This window comes from Catharus ustulatus, chromosome 10 (assembly GCF_009819885.2).
Source record: "Catharus ustulatus isolate bCatUst1 chromosome 10, bCatUst1.pri.v2, whole genome shotgun sequence".
Taxonomy (NCBI): domain Eukaryota; kingdom Metazoa; phylum Chordata; class Aves; order Passeriformes; family Turdidae; genus Catharus; species Catharus ustulatus.
The window spans coordinates 24,523,368-24,539,895 of NC_046230.1; the positions used below are offsets into that span (position 1 = coordinate 24,523,368).

The 16,528-nt window shown below is 45.0% G+C and overlaps 1 protein-coding gene across 1 annotated transcript; it reads left to right on the forward strand.

The window, feature by feature from the left end:
• Positions 1–8,524: 8,524 nt before the first annotated feature.
• NMD3 (NMD3 ribosome export adaptor) lies at positions 8,525–15,575 on the forward strand. The gene is made up of 15 exons (XM_033069263.2): positions 8,525–8,609; positions 8,719–8,853; positions 9,308–9,404; positions 9,785–9,865; positions 10,080–10,208; positions 10,662–10,752; positions 10,877–10,955; positions 11,240–11,336; positions 11,553–11,670; positions 12,148–12,293; positions 12,793–12,905; positions 13,518–13,590; positions 14,022–14,128; positions 14,372–14,442; positions 14,840–15,575. The coding sequence occupies exons 1-15, from the start codon at positions 8,566–8,568 to the stop codon at positions 14,971–14,973; spliced, it is 1,515 nt and encodes a 504-aa protein (XP_032925154.1). The 5' UTR covers positions 8,525–8,565; the 3' UTR covers positions 14,974–15,575.
• The last annotated feature ends 953 nt before the right edge of the window (positions 15,576–16,528 follow it).

Genomic DNA, 16,528 nt, shown 5'->3' on the forward strand with positions numbered 1-16,528 from the left:
GCACAGCAGCTGGCAGTGTTCACACCAAAAATAATCCAAATGAAAGCAGCAAACAGAACCAATAATGCAGCAGTGGAAAAGGGAACAAAAGCAGAACAGGAGATGATCCAATCCCAGCTGCACTGACCCTGAAAGTACAAATGCCCCATTAATTTAAGGGATGAGAAATGTCAGGGCTCAGCTGGCCAGCACCATACACCTCTTGTTTAAAACTCATTTTCTTAATTTCATCTCATCAGAGCTCCCATTTCTCCTGCCATAAAGGTTTCCTGCCCAATTTCATGGATCACCTCCCAAATCCATTACTGAGAGCCACAACACACCAACGTGCCCAGAGCAGGAACCTCCAGAACTTTCCTTCCCAAAGCCCCTGCAGGCAGCTTTTACCCAAAACTATTAAAAACAGCTTCCCAAAGCCCCTGCAGGCAGCTTTTACCCAAAACTATTAAAAACAAGTTCCCAAGGACATTTCCCTTAGTGCTGTTCCCCACAGGGATCAGCATCACCAGCAGTGCCCCTGCATGTCTCAGTGTCCAATTAACTCAGAATTCCAGGAAAAATTCCTGTGCTTATGAAATTTTAAAATCTCAAACAAGTTCCCTTTTTTATTATTATTTTTTTTTTTATTTTAATGTTTTCTCATCATTGCAACTCAGCCATAATCTAAAATTCTTACTTTGGATGCTCCACTTCTAAATTTAATTCCCTAATCATTTGGAAGTTAGGGGGGAAATCCACATAACTACTTAAGCCACGGTAAAAGGATACCAGCAGGTGTAGAAGAGTCAGCAGAAGCACAAGAACAGCAAATTACACTCGGGCAGCACCAGTGAGAGCCAAAACTGGGACAATTCTCCCAGATGAATTGCTGCACCCCAGGGCACAGACGTGGACAAGTGGCCACGTGCCAGGCTGAGCACTGAAATTAAAGCAGAACAGGCAGATTTGTAAATGAAATATCACAGAACATGGAATAATTAACTGAATCACACAGAATGATCAAGATTCATGCAGCAAAAGCAGGCCTGTCCTCTCACCTCTACCCAAATCATTTCAATTATTTTCCCTCAAACAGCAGCTTTATCCTGAAATCCTACCACAAACTGAAAACTCAGGAAAAAGTCAGGAGCAAAGCTGGACTCCTCTGAAAGTGCAGATTCTCAGATCCAACATCATCCAACCCAAAACAGCCCTGCTGCAAGCTTGGTGGGGAATGGGGAATGGAGGAGCTGAATTAATGAAAACAATGGCAGGAAATTGAGAATTCGGTGTTTGTGAGCTGACAAGGGAGGTGATGCTGGATCTGAGTTTGTCCCACGGCTCCAGCAGGGAAAGATAAAAGGAAATTAGCTCCTCTTCACTCTATCCTCACACAGCAAGGAAAACCCAGCCTGCACTGAACAAAGCCCCCCAATCAAATTGTCCTTCACATTCCTTGCAACAAGCAATTTTTATCTGAATTGGAGCAGCCCAAATCCTGAGAATATCTCCAGGCAATTTCCATGGGAACTCCCTGGCTGGGAGGCTCTGATTCACGGGTGGAGGTCAGAATTAACTCCAAGAATTCCCACTTGTCATCATCCCTGCCTGCCCCACCCTTATTTCAGCAGTTGCTCCATCAGGACAGGTAAGAGCTGATAAACTCTGCTGATCCTGGGATTTCAGTACAGCCAGGACAGCTTTTTTTACTGAAATAAGGAGGTTCAAGCTCAAAATCAGCTGTGGAAATTGTTTTATGTGGCCTGATGTAAGTTTTAGCCCTCCTCAATTACCCACACACATTAGTCTGGGTTTAAAGGTGAAATTAAAACCATCTGCATCAAAATAAATCTCAGTGCTGGAATATGCTCAGGCAAGAGGAAAAGTCAGGAAGCAGGACAAAGAGGAGAGGGGAAATACCCACATGATGGAAAACAGATTAAATCTGGCAAATCTACATTACAAAAAAAAAAAAAATCAGATTCTGCTTTTCTTCCAATGACTGAGCAAAGAGGGAGGAGATGAAGGTCGATTTTGGCAGGGTCAGGAATAGATCCATTGGCAGCCAGGGTGCTGCTCCCGTTATTTTTTCTGGCAGCTCCCATCTTTGCTTTGCAATCATGGAGTAAATCAGAAATATCTCTTTATTTCAAGGTCATACCCAAGGATGAGTTACACTGTGAATTTTTAGGAACTTTGGGTACTTAATAAAAAGGAATAGGGGGAGAAAATGCAGGTAAAATGTTCATCGTGGGGAATTTGGCACGAAACAAGTGTTTAGGATAAAGCATGGAGAGGGTTGGGAGGGGATTGCAGCACCGCAATTAAAGCTGGGGAGCAACAGCCTCACCCATGGGGCTGGCAGAGGAAAGGGCTTCCAGCAGCTCCTTGCATTTCCCACAGCCACAATTGCACAAGAGAGAAGCCTCACTGAGGCAGTAATTATCTGTAAATGCACAGAGATTCGGTGATTTATGGAGGAGCAGCTCAAACAAAGATGCTGTAAATGAATTTGACACATCCAGCTCTGGACATGGTGCCTTGCTCAGGGGGAGTTTGGGACACGTCTGGTATTTCATTTCAGCTAAATAATACATCCCAAGAAGTTTTCTCTGCATATTTTTGATTTCCTTTTCCAAGTTTGTCCCCACATAAGAATGAAGGTGAAATGAAGTGGAACCAGACTGGTGCTGAGGTGTGGGTACCTAAACCCAGCAGTCTGTGCTGCCTCAGGCTTGGTGTGGACACATCAAAAAATTCCAAATGTTTCCTGTGCCCAATCCTTCCACAGCTGGCTACAGCTGCCTCATGTGCTATCCAATAACCTGAGGTAATTGCTACCCAAATTTTGGCTGATTTTGATATCCAAAAGCTCTTCCTTATCACAGATGTATTTTAGTGGCACCAAAATACCTCAGAGCCCCACACCCAGAACTGAAAATTGGGGAGGAATCCTCTCCTGGGGGGGTGGGAGGCCCTGGCACAGAGAAGCTGTGGCTGATCCAACCCTGAAGTGTCCAAAGCCAGGCTGGAACAACCTGGGATGGTGGAAAGTGTCCCCATGGTGGCACTGGATGGGCTTTAAGGTCCCTTCCAACCCAAACCACTCCTCTCCAATCCCCCCCATCCATTCCAGACTCGGGCACTGAAACAACCCCTGGCTCTGTGGCCTCTTTTCCTCAAAAAATCTTCAATTGCCAAACGAGCATCACTGGGCTCATCTCTCACAGAAATGCAGATACTCGTAAATAAATAATGAGCTGCAGCACCGGGATCAGCTCGGGAATTTCCACTCCCTTGGCCATGCAGGGAGCCCTGGTTTTGCAATGTTCTGGCTGAGCAGGACCTGCACAAACTCCTTTTCTCAGGGATGTGTCAGATCCAGGTCGTGCCTGTGCCAGCGAGGTGGGAGCGGTGGGGAAGATCCATCCCCCGACAATTGCGACATCTCCCCCCGGGAATTTATCTCGCTGAACGGCTGTAACAAATGGCACCGGGGAGGATGGAGCAAGCAAAAGGAAATAATGAATAATTAAGAAGGAGTTAATTGTCGTTTCATTCAGCAAATTGCATTTATTTCAGCACATCTGGGAAGATGTTTAATGCTAAAATGTCCCAGTGGCCTGGTGAAGTCCTGGGTGCACAGAGAGTCCCTGCCCTTATCCTCCTCCTCCTTCTCCTCCTTTTTCCATGGGTTCCTTCCCTGACTGTTTAAGCATTCCTCATTCACTGAACTGTATTTTTGGCATTTTCCCTGGTTTTGTCTCCAGCCAGCCAGATTGTGGCAAGGAAATTCAGGAAAGTGAAGTCTGGGAGTGTCAACTCTACCCATAATTTTTATGTGCAGCTTTTGAACAGGAATAATGTGCAAAATATTTTTACCTGCACATCGCTCATCTCACACTCTCTCAGAGTGAAAACTACACTCATTCTCCTGATCACAGGATTACAAAATGATTGAAAAGATGGAAAAGATTTCCAAGATCATCAAGTCCAAGCCACTAAACCATACCCAAAATGCCACATCCAGTGTTGTTTGAACACTTGCAGGGATGTGGCTCCACCACTACCCTGGGCAGCCCATTCCAATGCTTAACCACTCCTTTATTGAATGAATTCTCCTGATATCCACCCTGACCCTCTCCTGGTGCCCACACCTGTCCTCTCCCAGCAGCTCTCAGCTCACCCCACCTCTCTCCAGGATTCCTTTAATGGGATGAGATGTTTTCACTGGGACACGGAAGATTTACCAAAGGCAAGGGGAAAGCAAACAGCGCCTGTACAATCGTCCTCAGATCCCTCTCATGTTCTGATAAGCAAATATTTACCTTTATAAAGCAATTATTTCTTAGTCTGAGGTTCATGCCTAGTGCAGCCTGGTAACAAACACACCAGGACTAAAGCAACACCTCCTGGCTGCTGTCCATGCTCTGCCTTAAAGCAAAACCTTTGCCATGGTTGTCCAGTTATCAAGGAAGGATAAGCCATGATGTTTGAGTTACCACAATTTCAGAGAATCCCAGAGTCCCAGGATGGTTTGGGTGGAAGGGAAATTAAATCCCATCAGGGACACCTTCCATTCTCACAGACTGCTCCAGCCCCAATGTCCATCCTGGCCTTGGACACTGCCAGGGATCCAGGGACAGCCACAGCTGCTCTGGGCACCTGCGCCAGAGCCTCACAGGGAACAATTTCTCCTTCATATCTAATCTAAATCTACTTTCATCAATCTGGGATGTCTCCTTGTTTGAGCAGCTCAATACAGTTTGGGTTATTTTGGTTTATAAAGGCTGCTAAGAAAAATCCCACTGTTTGTAAACCCATGACAGGCATAGCAGGAGTTTAAGGAAAAAAAATCAATCCCAGGGATTTAGGAAGCAGAAGATGCAGTTTGCTCCCCTGAGTGCCCAAACCCAGCAGCTCTGCTGGGTTTGTAAACCCCTGACAGGCATAGCAGGAGTTTAAGAAAAAAAAATCTTAGGGATTTAGGAAGCAGAAGATGCAGTTTGTTCCCCTCAGTGCCCAAACCCAGCAGCTCTGCCCCTGGCACACCGAGCATTCAGCTACTCCCAGCTGCCTCAGCAGGGCTGGGAATTATCCCAGGGCAGCACCGGGAATTATCCCAGGGCAGCACTGGGAATTATCCCCCTCTGCTGACACAGGACAGCACTTCCAGAGGTGTCCCTGCACTGCACCCAACGTGTTGGACGTGCGAGTTTCACACACGTGGAAAGGAAGCCAACCCACGGCTGTTTGTGCTCATTAAAGCTGGTGATGCAACTCAGTTTCAGCTCCATCAGCTGGGAGTGGAATGTCACAATATCCCCATCCCTGTCACAGAGCTATTTTAAAGGAGTTCTTCTGGCTCCTTTTGTTCCTGCCTCCCCAGCTCAGCAGTGATAACGCTCGTGGCTCGCACTATAAATTGGATTGCTAATTGGATTCCTCACAAGAAATGAAGAAACAGGCAAGAACTGGAAAATAATTGGAGCATGATGCCAAAAAAATTGAGTGGAGGTGAGCTCAGGGTGAGCAGCCCCTGGAAGTGCAGTGTCCCTGTGGAATCAGGGAATGCTCTTCCTCCTGTTCAGAGCACAGAGGACAAGCTGAGCTTGCTGAAATGATCAGGTTGCAACTTCCCAGCTGCAATCCATGAAAAGAAAGGAGAGCTCTGCTTTCCAAAGGAATAGACTGCCTGGAGATGTCTGATTACAAACTGGGAGCTAGATCCTGCCTTGGAATAAATCTGGGAGTTGCCACCGCACACGCAGGGCCAGGCACAATCTGTTCCTGCCCGAGAATGTCTCTGGTGGCACTGGATCCTGAAACAGCTCCTGTAAAAACCCTGCCTTTAATTCCCCTCTCTGAACGCTGGTGACTCTCTCTGGAATGAAGCTGCTCCGTTCCTCTGAATCATGCAACAGGGAGAGGAGCAAATTTTTGGGAATGTGTGAATGCTGAGGGCCTCAACAGCTGAAAATACAGACAGGGTGTCACCAGGATTCCCCTGAAAACTAAACTGGGCACCAGTAAAAATCTGAAATTGTTATTGCACTGCCTTTGTCATGCTTCCACCTGGATGGTGCCACTAAAATCCCGCAGTTAAATGAGGATGTTTTTATAGTTTATGATGTGGAGGTGCAGTGTACACTGCTCTCAATCCCCCCAGTTTATGTGAGAGTGAATAGGAAAAAATCAGTGTAGAATAGTTTGGTTGTGTTCTTCAATTCCTGGGATTTTCACACTGAAATGAGCCCAGCCAGTGAAAGCAGCAGCCCAGAACAAACCCTTTGGGAAGGTGAGAGCAGCTCCAGCTGCAGAGAGGGGCAGGAGCTCCTCGGGCCCCTCCTCCCCTGGATGCAGTTCTGAGGGAATAGTGACCTCAGGTGTCTGCTCAATTAATCACAGCGATGTTTCCCATGAATTCACCATTCCAGTGTTCTGATGGACATTCCCACTGAAAATGGAGCTGTTGTCACTTGCACAGTCTCCTGGTTTTTCTGCCTTTGGCACTTGAGCTTTCCCAAAAACACCTACAGGGACTTTCTTGAGCCACCTGAGAGCAAATCTATGATGAAACCTCTTTTTAAAAAATTTTATTATTTTTTAAAGTGTTAAATTTTTTCATTTAACATGTATTTGAATGGTGTGCTTGCTGTCCTTGCCTATTGTTGGTGTGAAATATGGCAGCAGGAGCAGAAAACTCCTATATAAAATCAATATAATGTTTAATACTCACTGAAAAACACATAAGAAATCAGTACAAACTGACACGGCTTTCACCAGGGGTGAGATTCAGGCTGCTTTTCTTTTTACTTCATTTTGTGGAAAAATGTGAAATCCTTCAGAACTAGCTGTAACACAGTTTAAACCACACAAATTTTCCATTGAAGCTAGAGAAAAACTAGAGCTTGCAGAGGCAACACAAAGAACCTTGATGACTACAAAGAACCCAGTTCTGATATTCATAGGGCTGTGCCTTGAGCTGAGGTGGGATTTGGTATATCAGCACCAAAACTCAGTGGAGAAAATAAATCTGCAGTTGAAAATAAATCTGCAATGGAAACTTTTCCAGCATTATCAGGACCCAATTCTCCTCCCTGTGACTTCAAAGCTGTGGCTTCCATAAAGGACAGGCTTTGTTTCACCCCTCTCCAAATGCCAGCCTGGAAATGTTTTATTTCCTGAATCAAAGATCGAGTGATTCATCAGGCTTCAAAGTAAAGACTGTCTAACACCCACTGTGTAGCAAAGGTTCTGAAACAAAACTTCAGAGCAGGGAAACAGTTCCTTTTTTTATTGTGCTTTTTCCTGTCAGTGTTTTTAATAATATGGTCCATAGCGACTCTCCAGAAAGGTCTGCAAAGAAACTTAATTTCTAAAGAGCAGAAGTAACTGTGTGAACACAAGCAGACACCAAAGAAAAATGTGTCAAAGGATTAAAAACACGGCAGACAGCTCGACAGGCTGTGATTTTCCATTCCTGAGTGAAAGAACTCTTCGTTTCCATTAGGATGTTACCACATTAAATAAATCCCACACAACGTGTTGATGCAATTCAGCTTTATTTTTCCCCAGCATAACCTGCAGGAAACAAATGCAGATCCACAAGCCTTGGTATCACAGAATCACCACATGGCAGAATGTTTTTGGTTGGAAAGATCATTTAATTCTGACCCTTGCCACGGCGGTTCCTCCTTTCCAAAGGGTGCTTATGTGGTACGCCACAAAGGGAATATAAACCGAGCGGGCTGTACCGGCTACTCCTTGTAAATGAAAATATAATTTAATTCTTAATTAATGAATTGTAACAGAGTACGTCCCTCACGGTTCCCGCCTGCCTCTCCATGGCCTCTCACGGCCCTTCAGGGGCTCCCTCACGGTTCCCGGCCGCTTCTCCATGGCGGCTCCATCACGGCTCCCCCACGGCTCCCTCACAGCTCCTGCTCGCCTCTCCATGGCCCCTCACGGCCCCCTCCGGTCTCCCTCAGGGCTCATCCATGGCTCCCTCACGGTTCCCGGCCATTTCTCCATGGCAGTTCCATCATGGTCCCCTCACGGTTCCCTCCCACTTCTCCATGGCGGCTCCCCCGGGGCTCCCTCCACAGTTCGTGCGCGCCTCTCCATGGCTCCTCTCCATCACAGTCCCCTCACAGCCTCCTCCATAGCGCCCTCACAGCTCCTCCATGGCTCTCCCAGGGCTCCCTTACAGCTCCTGCTCGCCTCTCCATGGCCCCTCATGGCCCTTTCCGGGCTCCATCACGGTCCCCTCACAGCTCCTCCACGGCTCCCCCACAGCCCCCTCACGGCTCCCTCATAACCCCCTCACGGTTCCCCCCCTCTTCTCCATGGCTTCTCACGGCCCTTTCTGGGCTCCATCATGGTCCCCTCACAGCCCCCTCACAGCTCCTCCATGGCTTCCCCACGACCCCCTCACAATTCCCCCTCGCCTCTCCACGGCTCCTGACGGCCCTTTCCGCTTTCCCTCACGGTTCCCGCCCGCCTCTCGTGTCAGCACGCCGGGCTGGGCCCCGCCGTCTCCTCCCCTTCCTCCGGCGGCCGGAAAGCGCCGCGTGTTCCGCAGCCATGGAGTACCTGCCTGCCCCGGCCGCCCCGGCGCAGGGACACATGTGAGCCATGGCGGGGCCGGGGCTCCCGGGGCGGGGGTGGCTGTGGCCGTGGCCGTGGTTGTGGCTGTGACCATTTCTGACTGTGCTTCTCTCTGTCCCCGTGTCCCAGCCTGTGCTGCCAGTGCGGCGTCCCCATCCCGCCCAACCCGGCCAACATGTGCGTGGGCTGCCTGCGGGCCCAGGTGGACATCACCGAGGGCATCCCCAAGCAGGGCACGGTGCATTTCTGCAAGCAGTGCGAGAGGTGAGGAGCTGCGAAATGCCTGGGGGTGGCAGCAGAGTGTCCTTGGAAGGCATCGGTCTCGGGGTTTGGGGAGGTAAAAGCGCCCAGGTTTGGTGAGGAGGGGCTGTGGGGGCTCAGCTCAGGGAATCCCGGCTCTGCACAGCTCCCTGCCAGGAGGGTGAGTTTAGATGTTGGGAAAAATTCTTCGTGGAAAAGGTTGTCCAGCCTGGCACAGCTGAAATCGCCATCCCTGGAGGGATTTAAAAGCCCTGTGGATGTGGCATTTGGGGATCTGGTTTAGTGGTGGCATTGGCAGTGCTGAGGGAATGAACTCAGTCACTTTGGACACTTTCCTATCATTTTCTGTGATTCTAAAAGTTGTGGCTGCATTGGTGTTGCTAAACTGAAAGCTTTGGAAATAGCTGCTCGTATTTGGAGTGATTTAAGGTGCTGGAAAGTGCTCCCTGTTTCCCAGGTATCTGCAGCCTCCAGGAACCTGGATCCAGTGTGCCTTAGAATCCAGAGAACTTCTGGCTTTGTGTCTGAAGAAAATCAAAGCTTCCCTGAGCAAGGTGAGAAGCTGATCCTGCTGGGATTTCACAGCCTGCTCACAATTGTTACTGTAGAGATGGGAGCTGAGCAGAATCAACTGAGGGACAGTGATGTGTTTTTAAGAAATTATTTATGCAATGTTTGTTCTCACTGGTTGATGATATATAAAAGGTTTGGATTAACTCAAATTCACATGTTTATGTTGAATGAAGCATCCCTTAGGTTCAGAGTATTATTAGAGGGAAAGAGATTGAGCACCTTTACTTTACATCAGTCAATCTCCATATATATTTTTTTTTAATTAATATTTTTCACTTCTTCACTTGTTTACTGAACCATGAGTTCCTGTTTGTGGAGTTAGACTTGGTTTAACTGAGCTCTTGTCCTTCCCCACGGGCAGGTCCGGCTCATTGATGCAGGATTCATTTGGACAGAACCACATTCTAAGAGGCTGAAGCTCAAACTGACTGTTCAGAAAGAGGTAACTGGAGCACATCCTTCTCCCTGTGGCTTTTATGGCAAACAACAGGATTTTTAAATTCTTAATTTTCTTATTATTAGATTTCATCCTGCCTAAATTTTGTCGCTAAAATGCCATTCATCAGAATGAAGAAAGTTATTTTCTGTTGCAGTAAAGATGGGAAAACACTGCTCTTATTTGTGACCCAAAAAGAGCTGAAACTTTGGTTTTGCAGGTGATGAATGGGGCAGTTCTGCAGCAGGTGTTTGTGGTGGAGTACGTTGTTCAGTCCCAGATGTGTGAAGACTGCCACAGGATTGAAGCCAAGGATTTCTGGAAGGCTGTGGTGCAAGTCAGGCAAAAGGTAGAGGCAAACTGAGTTTTTATTTGATCCTGGCAGAACAATCAGGCAAAGAACTGGATAATTTTCTGAATTTCTCAGAAATGTACTCACACTTAGCCACAGGGATGTGTTTTGTGCTCAAGGTTGTTGAATTTTTTCTTTCTCAGTTTAGAAAAACTTTCTGCTGTCTTTAAAATGATGCTGGCAGGAGGATTTGTGTGGATAACTAAATACCCTCCTGTATTTTGGAAACAGTGGGATAAATATTTAAATTTTCTTTGAAGGAAATAGATCTCTCTAGCAACCATGAGAAAAGGAAGCTTTAAACAATTTGGTATAAGTAGGGCACTCTGAAATAATTTTGTTTACTTGGATGTTGCTTCTCTAAGTGATCTCTTCATATAAATGTTTATTCTTCAGATATCCTGATGCTTTTTAGATAACCTTGATGCTTTTGTGTTTGTTTGGTTTTAGACTCTGCACAAAAAGACTTTTTACTATTTGGAGCAGCTGATTTTGAAGCACAGGCTCCATCAAAACACACTAAGGATCAAAGAAATCCATGGTGAGTGGGTCTGAGGCAGAATAACCTGGATTTATGATATTTATGATGGATTTTTTCATTGAGAAGCTCATGAATTATATTAGATAAAATATGATGGAAATAGATTTGTTTCCTCTCTTTTCAGATGGCCTGGATTTTTATTACTCTTCCAAGCAACATGCCCAGAAGATGGTGGATTTCCTTCAGTGTACAGTTCCATCCAGGTACAGCACTGCTGGTCCTTGCCTTGAGCACTCAGAACTTTGGGGAGCTGTCCCAAATCCTTCATTTCAAAATAATTGTGTAAATGCAAGTGTAAGGAATCTGCATTTTAGTCAAAACAGACAAAATCCTTCCTACAAGAGTCCCACATTTTCCACTTTCCATGGTAAAATTTACTTCTATTTCCTTGGTATTTTTATTTGTGCTAAAGACACTTTGTTCCAAGGATCTGCTGTTCCAGGTGATGTCCCTCTTGTTTCCTGAAATTTATTTTTGTGTTTTACAGGTCCAAGTCATCCCAACGTTTGATCTCCCACGACATTCACAGCAATGTCTACAACTACAAAAGCACTTTCTCTGTGGAAATTGTTCCCATATGCAAGGTGGCTTCCCTCTGCTTTTTCATCTTAATGGGAAGAGTTGGGATTTGGAGATGGAGGTCACATTGTGGGGTTTGGGAGGTGGGAGGGATCCATATGGGAAATGCAGAAATTACTGGGGCTAGAAACATAAAAATCCCAAAGTTTAACATTTCATTTCAGAAGTTTTGGTTAAAAATCGAGTAAATGGGAATGTCAGTTGTGTGTTTTGGTTTGCAGGACAATGTTGTGTGTCTGTCACCCAAGCTGGCCCAAAGTCTGGGCAACATGAACCAGATCTGTGTGTGCATCAGAGTGACCAGCACCATCCACCTGATCGACCCCAGAACTCTGCAGAGTGAGTTTGGCCTTCTCCTCAGCACCTGTGTGTTCTGCTGGCACAATTGCTGTTGGTTTGTTTCCACAAAATCTTGGATTTCAACAGAATCTTGGACCTCAATTTTGTCCAATTTATTGTACAGCTGAAATCTTGTAGTGCTAAGAGTTCTCCAAGCTTGATTTCCATAGGATCCTGGGCAGAATGTGCAGGCTCAGCTTGAGTTCCTGGATGTTCTGAGCATTTTACTCCTCCACAATTTGATGGCATCTGGATTAAATTTTTAGCCACTTCAGTACCAGAAATTCTGTGCTTTGCTTGCTGAGCTTGGGCAGCAGAATCCCTCTAAAAGGATGCAGGGAATGATTCCTGTCCCAGATCAATGTGGGTCATGTCCTAAATAATTGAGTTTGATGAACAAAACACGTCTGGCAGTTTCCTTTTGGTTCATGGTTCTTTTTTTTTCCACAAGAAGTTCTCTCCCTGCTCATTTTACAGTTGCTGAAGTTGATGGGAACACCTACTGGCGTCACCCCTTCAACAGCCTGTTCCACCCCAAGCAGCTGGAGGAGTTCATCATCATGGACATCAGCAGGGTCCAGGAGAAGAAAAAGGGAGCTGGGGCAGGGGCTCGCTCAAACAAGGTGAGAATTGCTCTGCTTTGGGCCTCCTGCTCAGCTGAATTCATGCTCTGGATCTGCCTGGCACAGCCAGGCTGGGCTGTTCTGCATCCTGCCACTGACAGAAGGTTTTTTTGGGACTGTTTGGTTTGGAAATGGCACAGGGATGATGTGGATTCCACTTCCAGGAATTCTTTTTGAAGAATTTATACTCTGCTCGTTACTGAGTATTGAAATATTAACTTTGCAGCTAATGAGTGAATTGGTTTTGTTGGAGCATTTCTGTTTAATCAGAATTAATGGATCTCAGTTAAAAGCTAAAATAAGTGTTTGTTTATAGAAACAACCTTTGGGAATCCCTGGGACTTGCCATGTCCATTTTCTTTATTTAATAAGCAATGAGGAGATCCATTGGTTATTTGATGCAGAAACACAAGTTTAATGAGAAGTGGAGTTTAAATCAATGCAGATTTGGGGTTAAGCTGGGTTTGGTTAAGGAATGTTTAATTTTCCATTCCCAAAGCACACTCTGGCTGAAGCCTGGGTCAGGAAAACCTCAGAGCTGGACACAGATCACCAATATTTCTGCTGTACTCACCTGGGACACATCCTGAATCCTGGAGACCTGGTCTTGGGGTTTGTTCTTCTTTTCTGAAACTTTTCTTAAATGATTATTTAATGACTGAATTTGTGTGTTATCTAGAAAGTGTTGAGCTGGTCTGGTTTCAAAATGAAAGCAGCAAAGGGGGTGGAATCATCCTGGTCCTAATTAAAAATATCTCTGTCCTAGAAGGAATTTTCATTAAAAGTTGTTAGAAATAAGAGAGCTGATTGTCTTCAGAGTGCAGCTTGGAATCACAATTTAGCCTCAAATAGATGGGGAAGGATTTTAAAAACACCAATTAATGATTTGGTTTCTAATGAATATCATATACAGTGATAACAAATGTGAATTTTTTGTAAGATTAGGCAGATTAGGTGATGCAAGCATTGAATGTTGTGAGCCCAGCAGAACCTCAGGGATGCTGCAGTTTGGATTCCAGAGGTTGGGAAGTGCCCACAGAACAGGATTTGGGAACAGCAGCTGCTCAGCCTTAGGAAATCTGCACATTGATGTGGATTTTTATTTGTTTGCTTTCATCTGGAAATGTTTCTCTTCCTTAGGAGCTGCACCTTGCCCTGTGCTGCCCTTTCACACAAACATGGAGGGTGATTTAATAAAGAATAAAACTCCTGTTTCTGTTCCAGCTTCGACTTGGCCAACTGCAACTTGAATGATGAATTTGCCAACAAGATGAACCCCCAGCACATTCCTGATGTGGTAAGAGAATCCCTCTGTCTGTACAAAGCTCTCTCCAGTAGGCAGGAATAGGAGGGAGTGATTTCCTAATGAGCAGTGCCTGAAGGAACAGAGGATATTAACAGTGACATCTGATTTTGAAGGATTATTTCCTTAAATATTTGAGTGGTTGTTAAATTATACATTTATTGTTGGATTTTTGTTCCAATCACCATGATTAGATAATACATTAATTGTTGCTTTTATTCCAATTACCAATCACTGAGAGCTGAAATCTGATTTATAACTCCAGTGTGTGCCTGTCTCTCCATGCGTTTGGAAACATTTGAGCTGACAAAATCCCTGTAAATCCCATACAGCACTGCTGAGTGCCAGTCCAGCTGGCTTTGGATGCATTTGGGTGCTGATGTGGGATTTTGGGAGGTGGAGAAAGGAGCTGCTTTTCCCTGCAGGTGCTGATCAAGAAGAGCTACGACCGCTCCCGGCGGCAGCGCCGCAGGAACTGGAAGCTGAAGGAGCTGGAGAGGGACAGGGAAGCCACAGACACAGATGATGAAAGGTTCAGTATCTGCTCTCCTTGCTCAGTGCCAAAGCTGCTCCACCTTCTAAACAACCTCCAGCTGAGAGGAAAAAGGGAGAAAATGAGAGATGGTTGAGTTGGGAGGATGAAACAGCAGCGAGAATGAGTTGGAAGTGTGGGAGTGCTCTCGGGTCTGGTTTTGGTTCTGGGGTTTTATTTTGTTGCATGAATCTCCACCAATCCAAGGGAAAAGTGAGTAAATCCATCCCACATCTCTTACAGACAATACCAGGACTTCCTGGAAGATCTGGAAGAGGATGAGACCATAAGGAAGAATGTCAACATTTACAGAAGTAAGGCCTTTTAAAATCCTTCATTAGGTGTGGTTAAATCATGGTTAAATCGAGTTTGAGGCAAAATAATTTTACTGAAATTCTCTATTTGCATTCTCCAAATTATTCATGCCTGGAGAAATGATGTTTCACCTGATGGGTTTTGTTTCCTTGCCTTTAACATGAAATAGAACTTTCCTCCTGCACCCAAAATCTCTGCTGGGTGAAGGATTTGATACAGAATTTTTTTTTTTCCATGAGGGGATTGTTGAATTTTTAGGAAGAATTTTTTGTTTGTTGTTTTGGTGGTGTTGGTTTGATTTTTTTTTCCCCCATTTTCCCTTGGGGTTGCTGTGGTGTTTTGGGGTTTGTTTTCTTTGCTTAGCTGTTTTTTTGGGGGGTTTCTGTGTGTTTTTAGATGCAGATATTCCAGTGGAGAGTGACACAGATGATGATGGAGCTCCAAGGATCAGCCTGGCTGAAATGCTGGAAGATCTCCACATTTCCCAGGATGCCACTGGAGGGGAGGGAGCAGAAATGCTGACAGAGTAAGGACAGTGCCTTCCATGCAATAAATATTCCTTTGGGGAGGAAAAACTCCCCAGGCCATAATTAACCATCACAAGGCCAGGAAAAGTGACAAAACTCCCAGTGCAGCCCAAAATAACAGCCTGGAATTCATCTTTCATGGATGATACTCCAGAGAATCAGCAATGAAAGTTCAATTTCTGGTGGAAGCATTGCAATATAAATCTCACAAATTCCTCCCATCCCTGAGGGATCTTTCCATGCAATTTCTGCAGTGGAGAAAATCAGGAAAGATGTCCAGAGGGAAAGATTTTAGGTAAAGTCCTTACCTATTGTTACAGCTTTAATTTCTTACATGGGGAAAGTTTTCCCCATTTTTTGGCACATTGGTTTGAAGCCTTTTATGATACTGGTACATTATTCCATATATTCATATTTTGAGGAAGCTCAAGACTAATTTCTGTTCCCTTACACAAAAAATACTTCCCTGGAAAGCCCTTGATCACAAAGATTGGAAAATCCTCTGGAGTGTGATGAATATTGAACTGTTTCCCATGTGTGGATTAAAAGCAACATGCACAGGAATTAATTAATAAAACAACAATAAAGGATTAAAAACCTCTTGAGATATTTTGCTTCATCATTTTTGAGTTCATTTTAAAATCCAGTTGCACTCTGCAAGCCCAAAGAGGACAGAATAATAAACTCCCTGTTGGTGATGGAGTAATAAAAACTGGGTTTAAACTCTGCTGTTCTCATCAATCCTTTTGGAATGTTGAATATTTGCTGTGTTGTCTCATCCTGTTTGTCCTTGGAGCTCTCCCTTTTCCTTTCCCCCCTTTCTTCCACTTTCATGGATCTTTTCTCTGGAAAGATTTTGTGAATCCAAGGATTGCTTGGCTTGGTGGGATTTGTTTGGTGGAGCAGCTCCCCAGAACCAAAGTTGGGTTTTTTTGTAGGTTCTCAGGTTTTCAGTGCCCCTTTGGGAGCTCAGAGAGGTTTAGGGATTAAATATTTGCCAATATTTTCACTGCCACTGGAGTGAACAAAAGGCTTTCATTGTCATGGATAAAAGCTGCCCCTTGCTCCTGCAGCTCTTCCTGGAAATCTCTGAGTTAAGCCACAAAAAACTCCTTTTTGACAACAGAAATCATTCAGGATTTGAAGTCAGAATACTCAGTGATGCATTTCCACCCAGATGTTGATGGATTTTGAGTTGGAAGTCATGGCAGCAGCTGTGCAAAACTCACAGAAAACTGTAAAAAAAAAAATCTGTCCTATAAATCAGACCTTACAGCACAAAATCTGGATAACTGAGGGGAAAATGAACAGAAAAAAAGGAAATTGGGGTGTGTAAACACTCCTTTTTGATTTTTTTTTCCAAGATAAAAGTCTTGTGTGTTGATGAAAAGCTTAAAGTGATGATTTCACCTTTAACTGCTTTAAAATCTGTTCAGTGGATGGAACTCCAGGGGTCCCAAACATGGCTCAGATGGAAATTGCTGAGGTGAAATATTTATGGGAAAACTTTCTAGGATAAATTTGAACCTCAGGCCAGGAGCCTGAGCTTGGCTGCTTG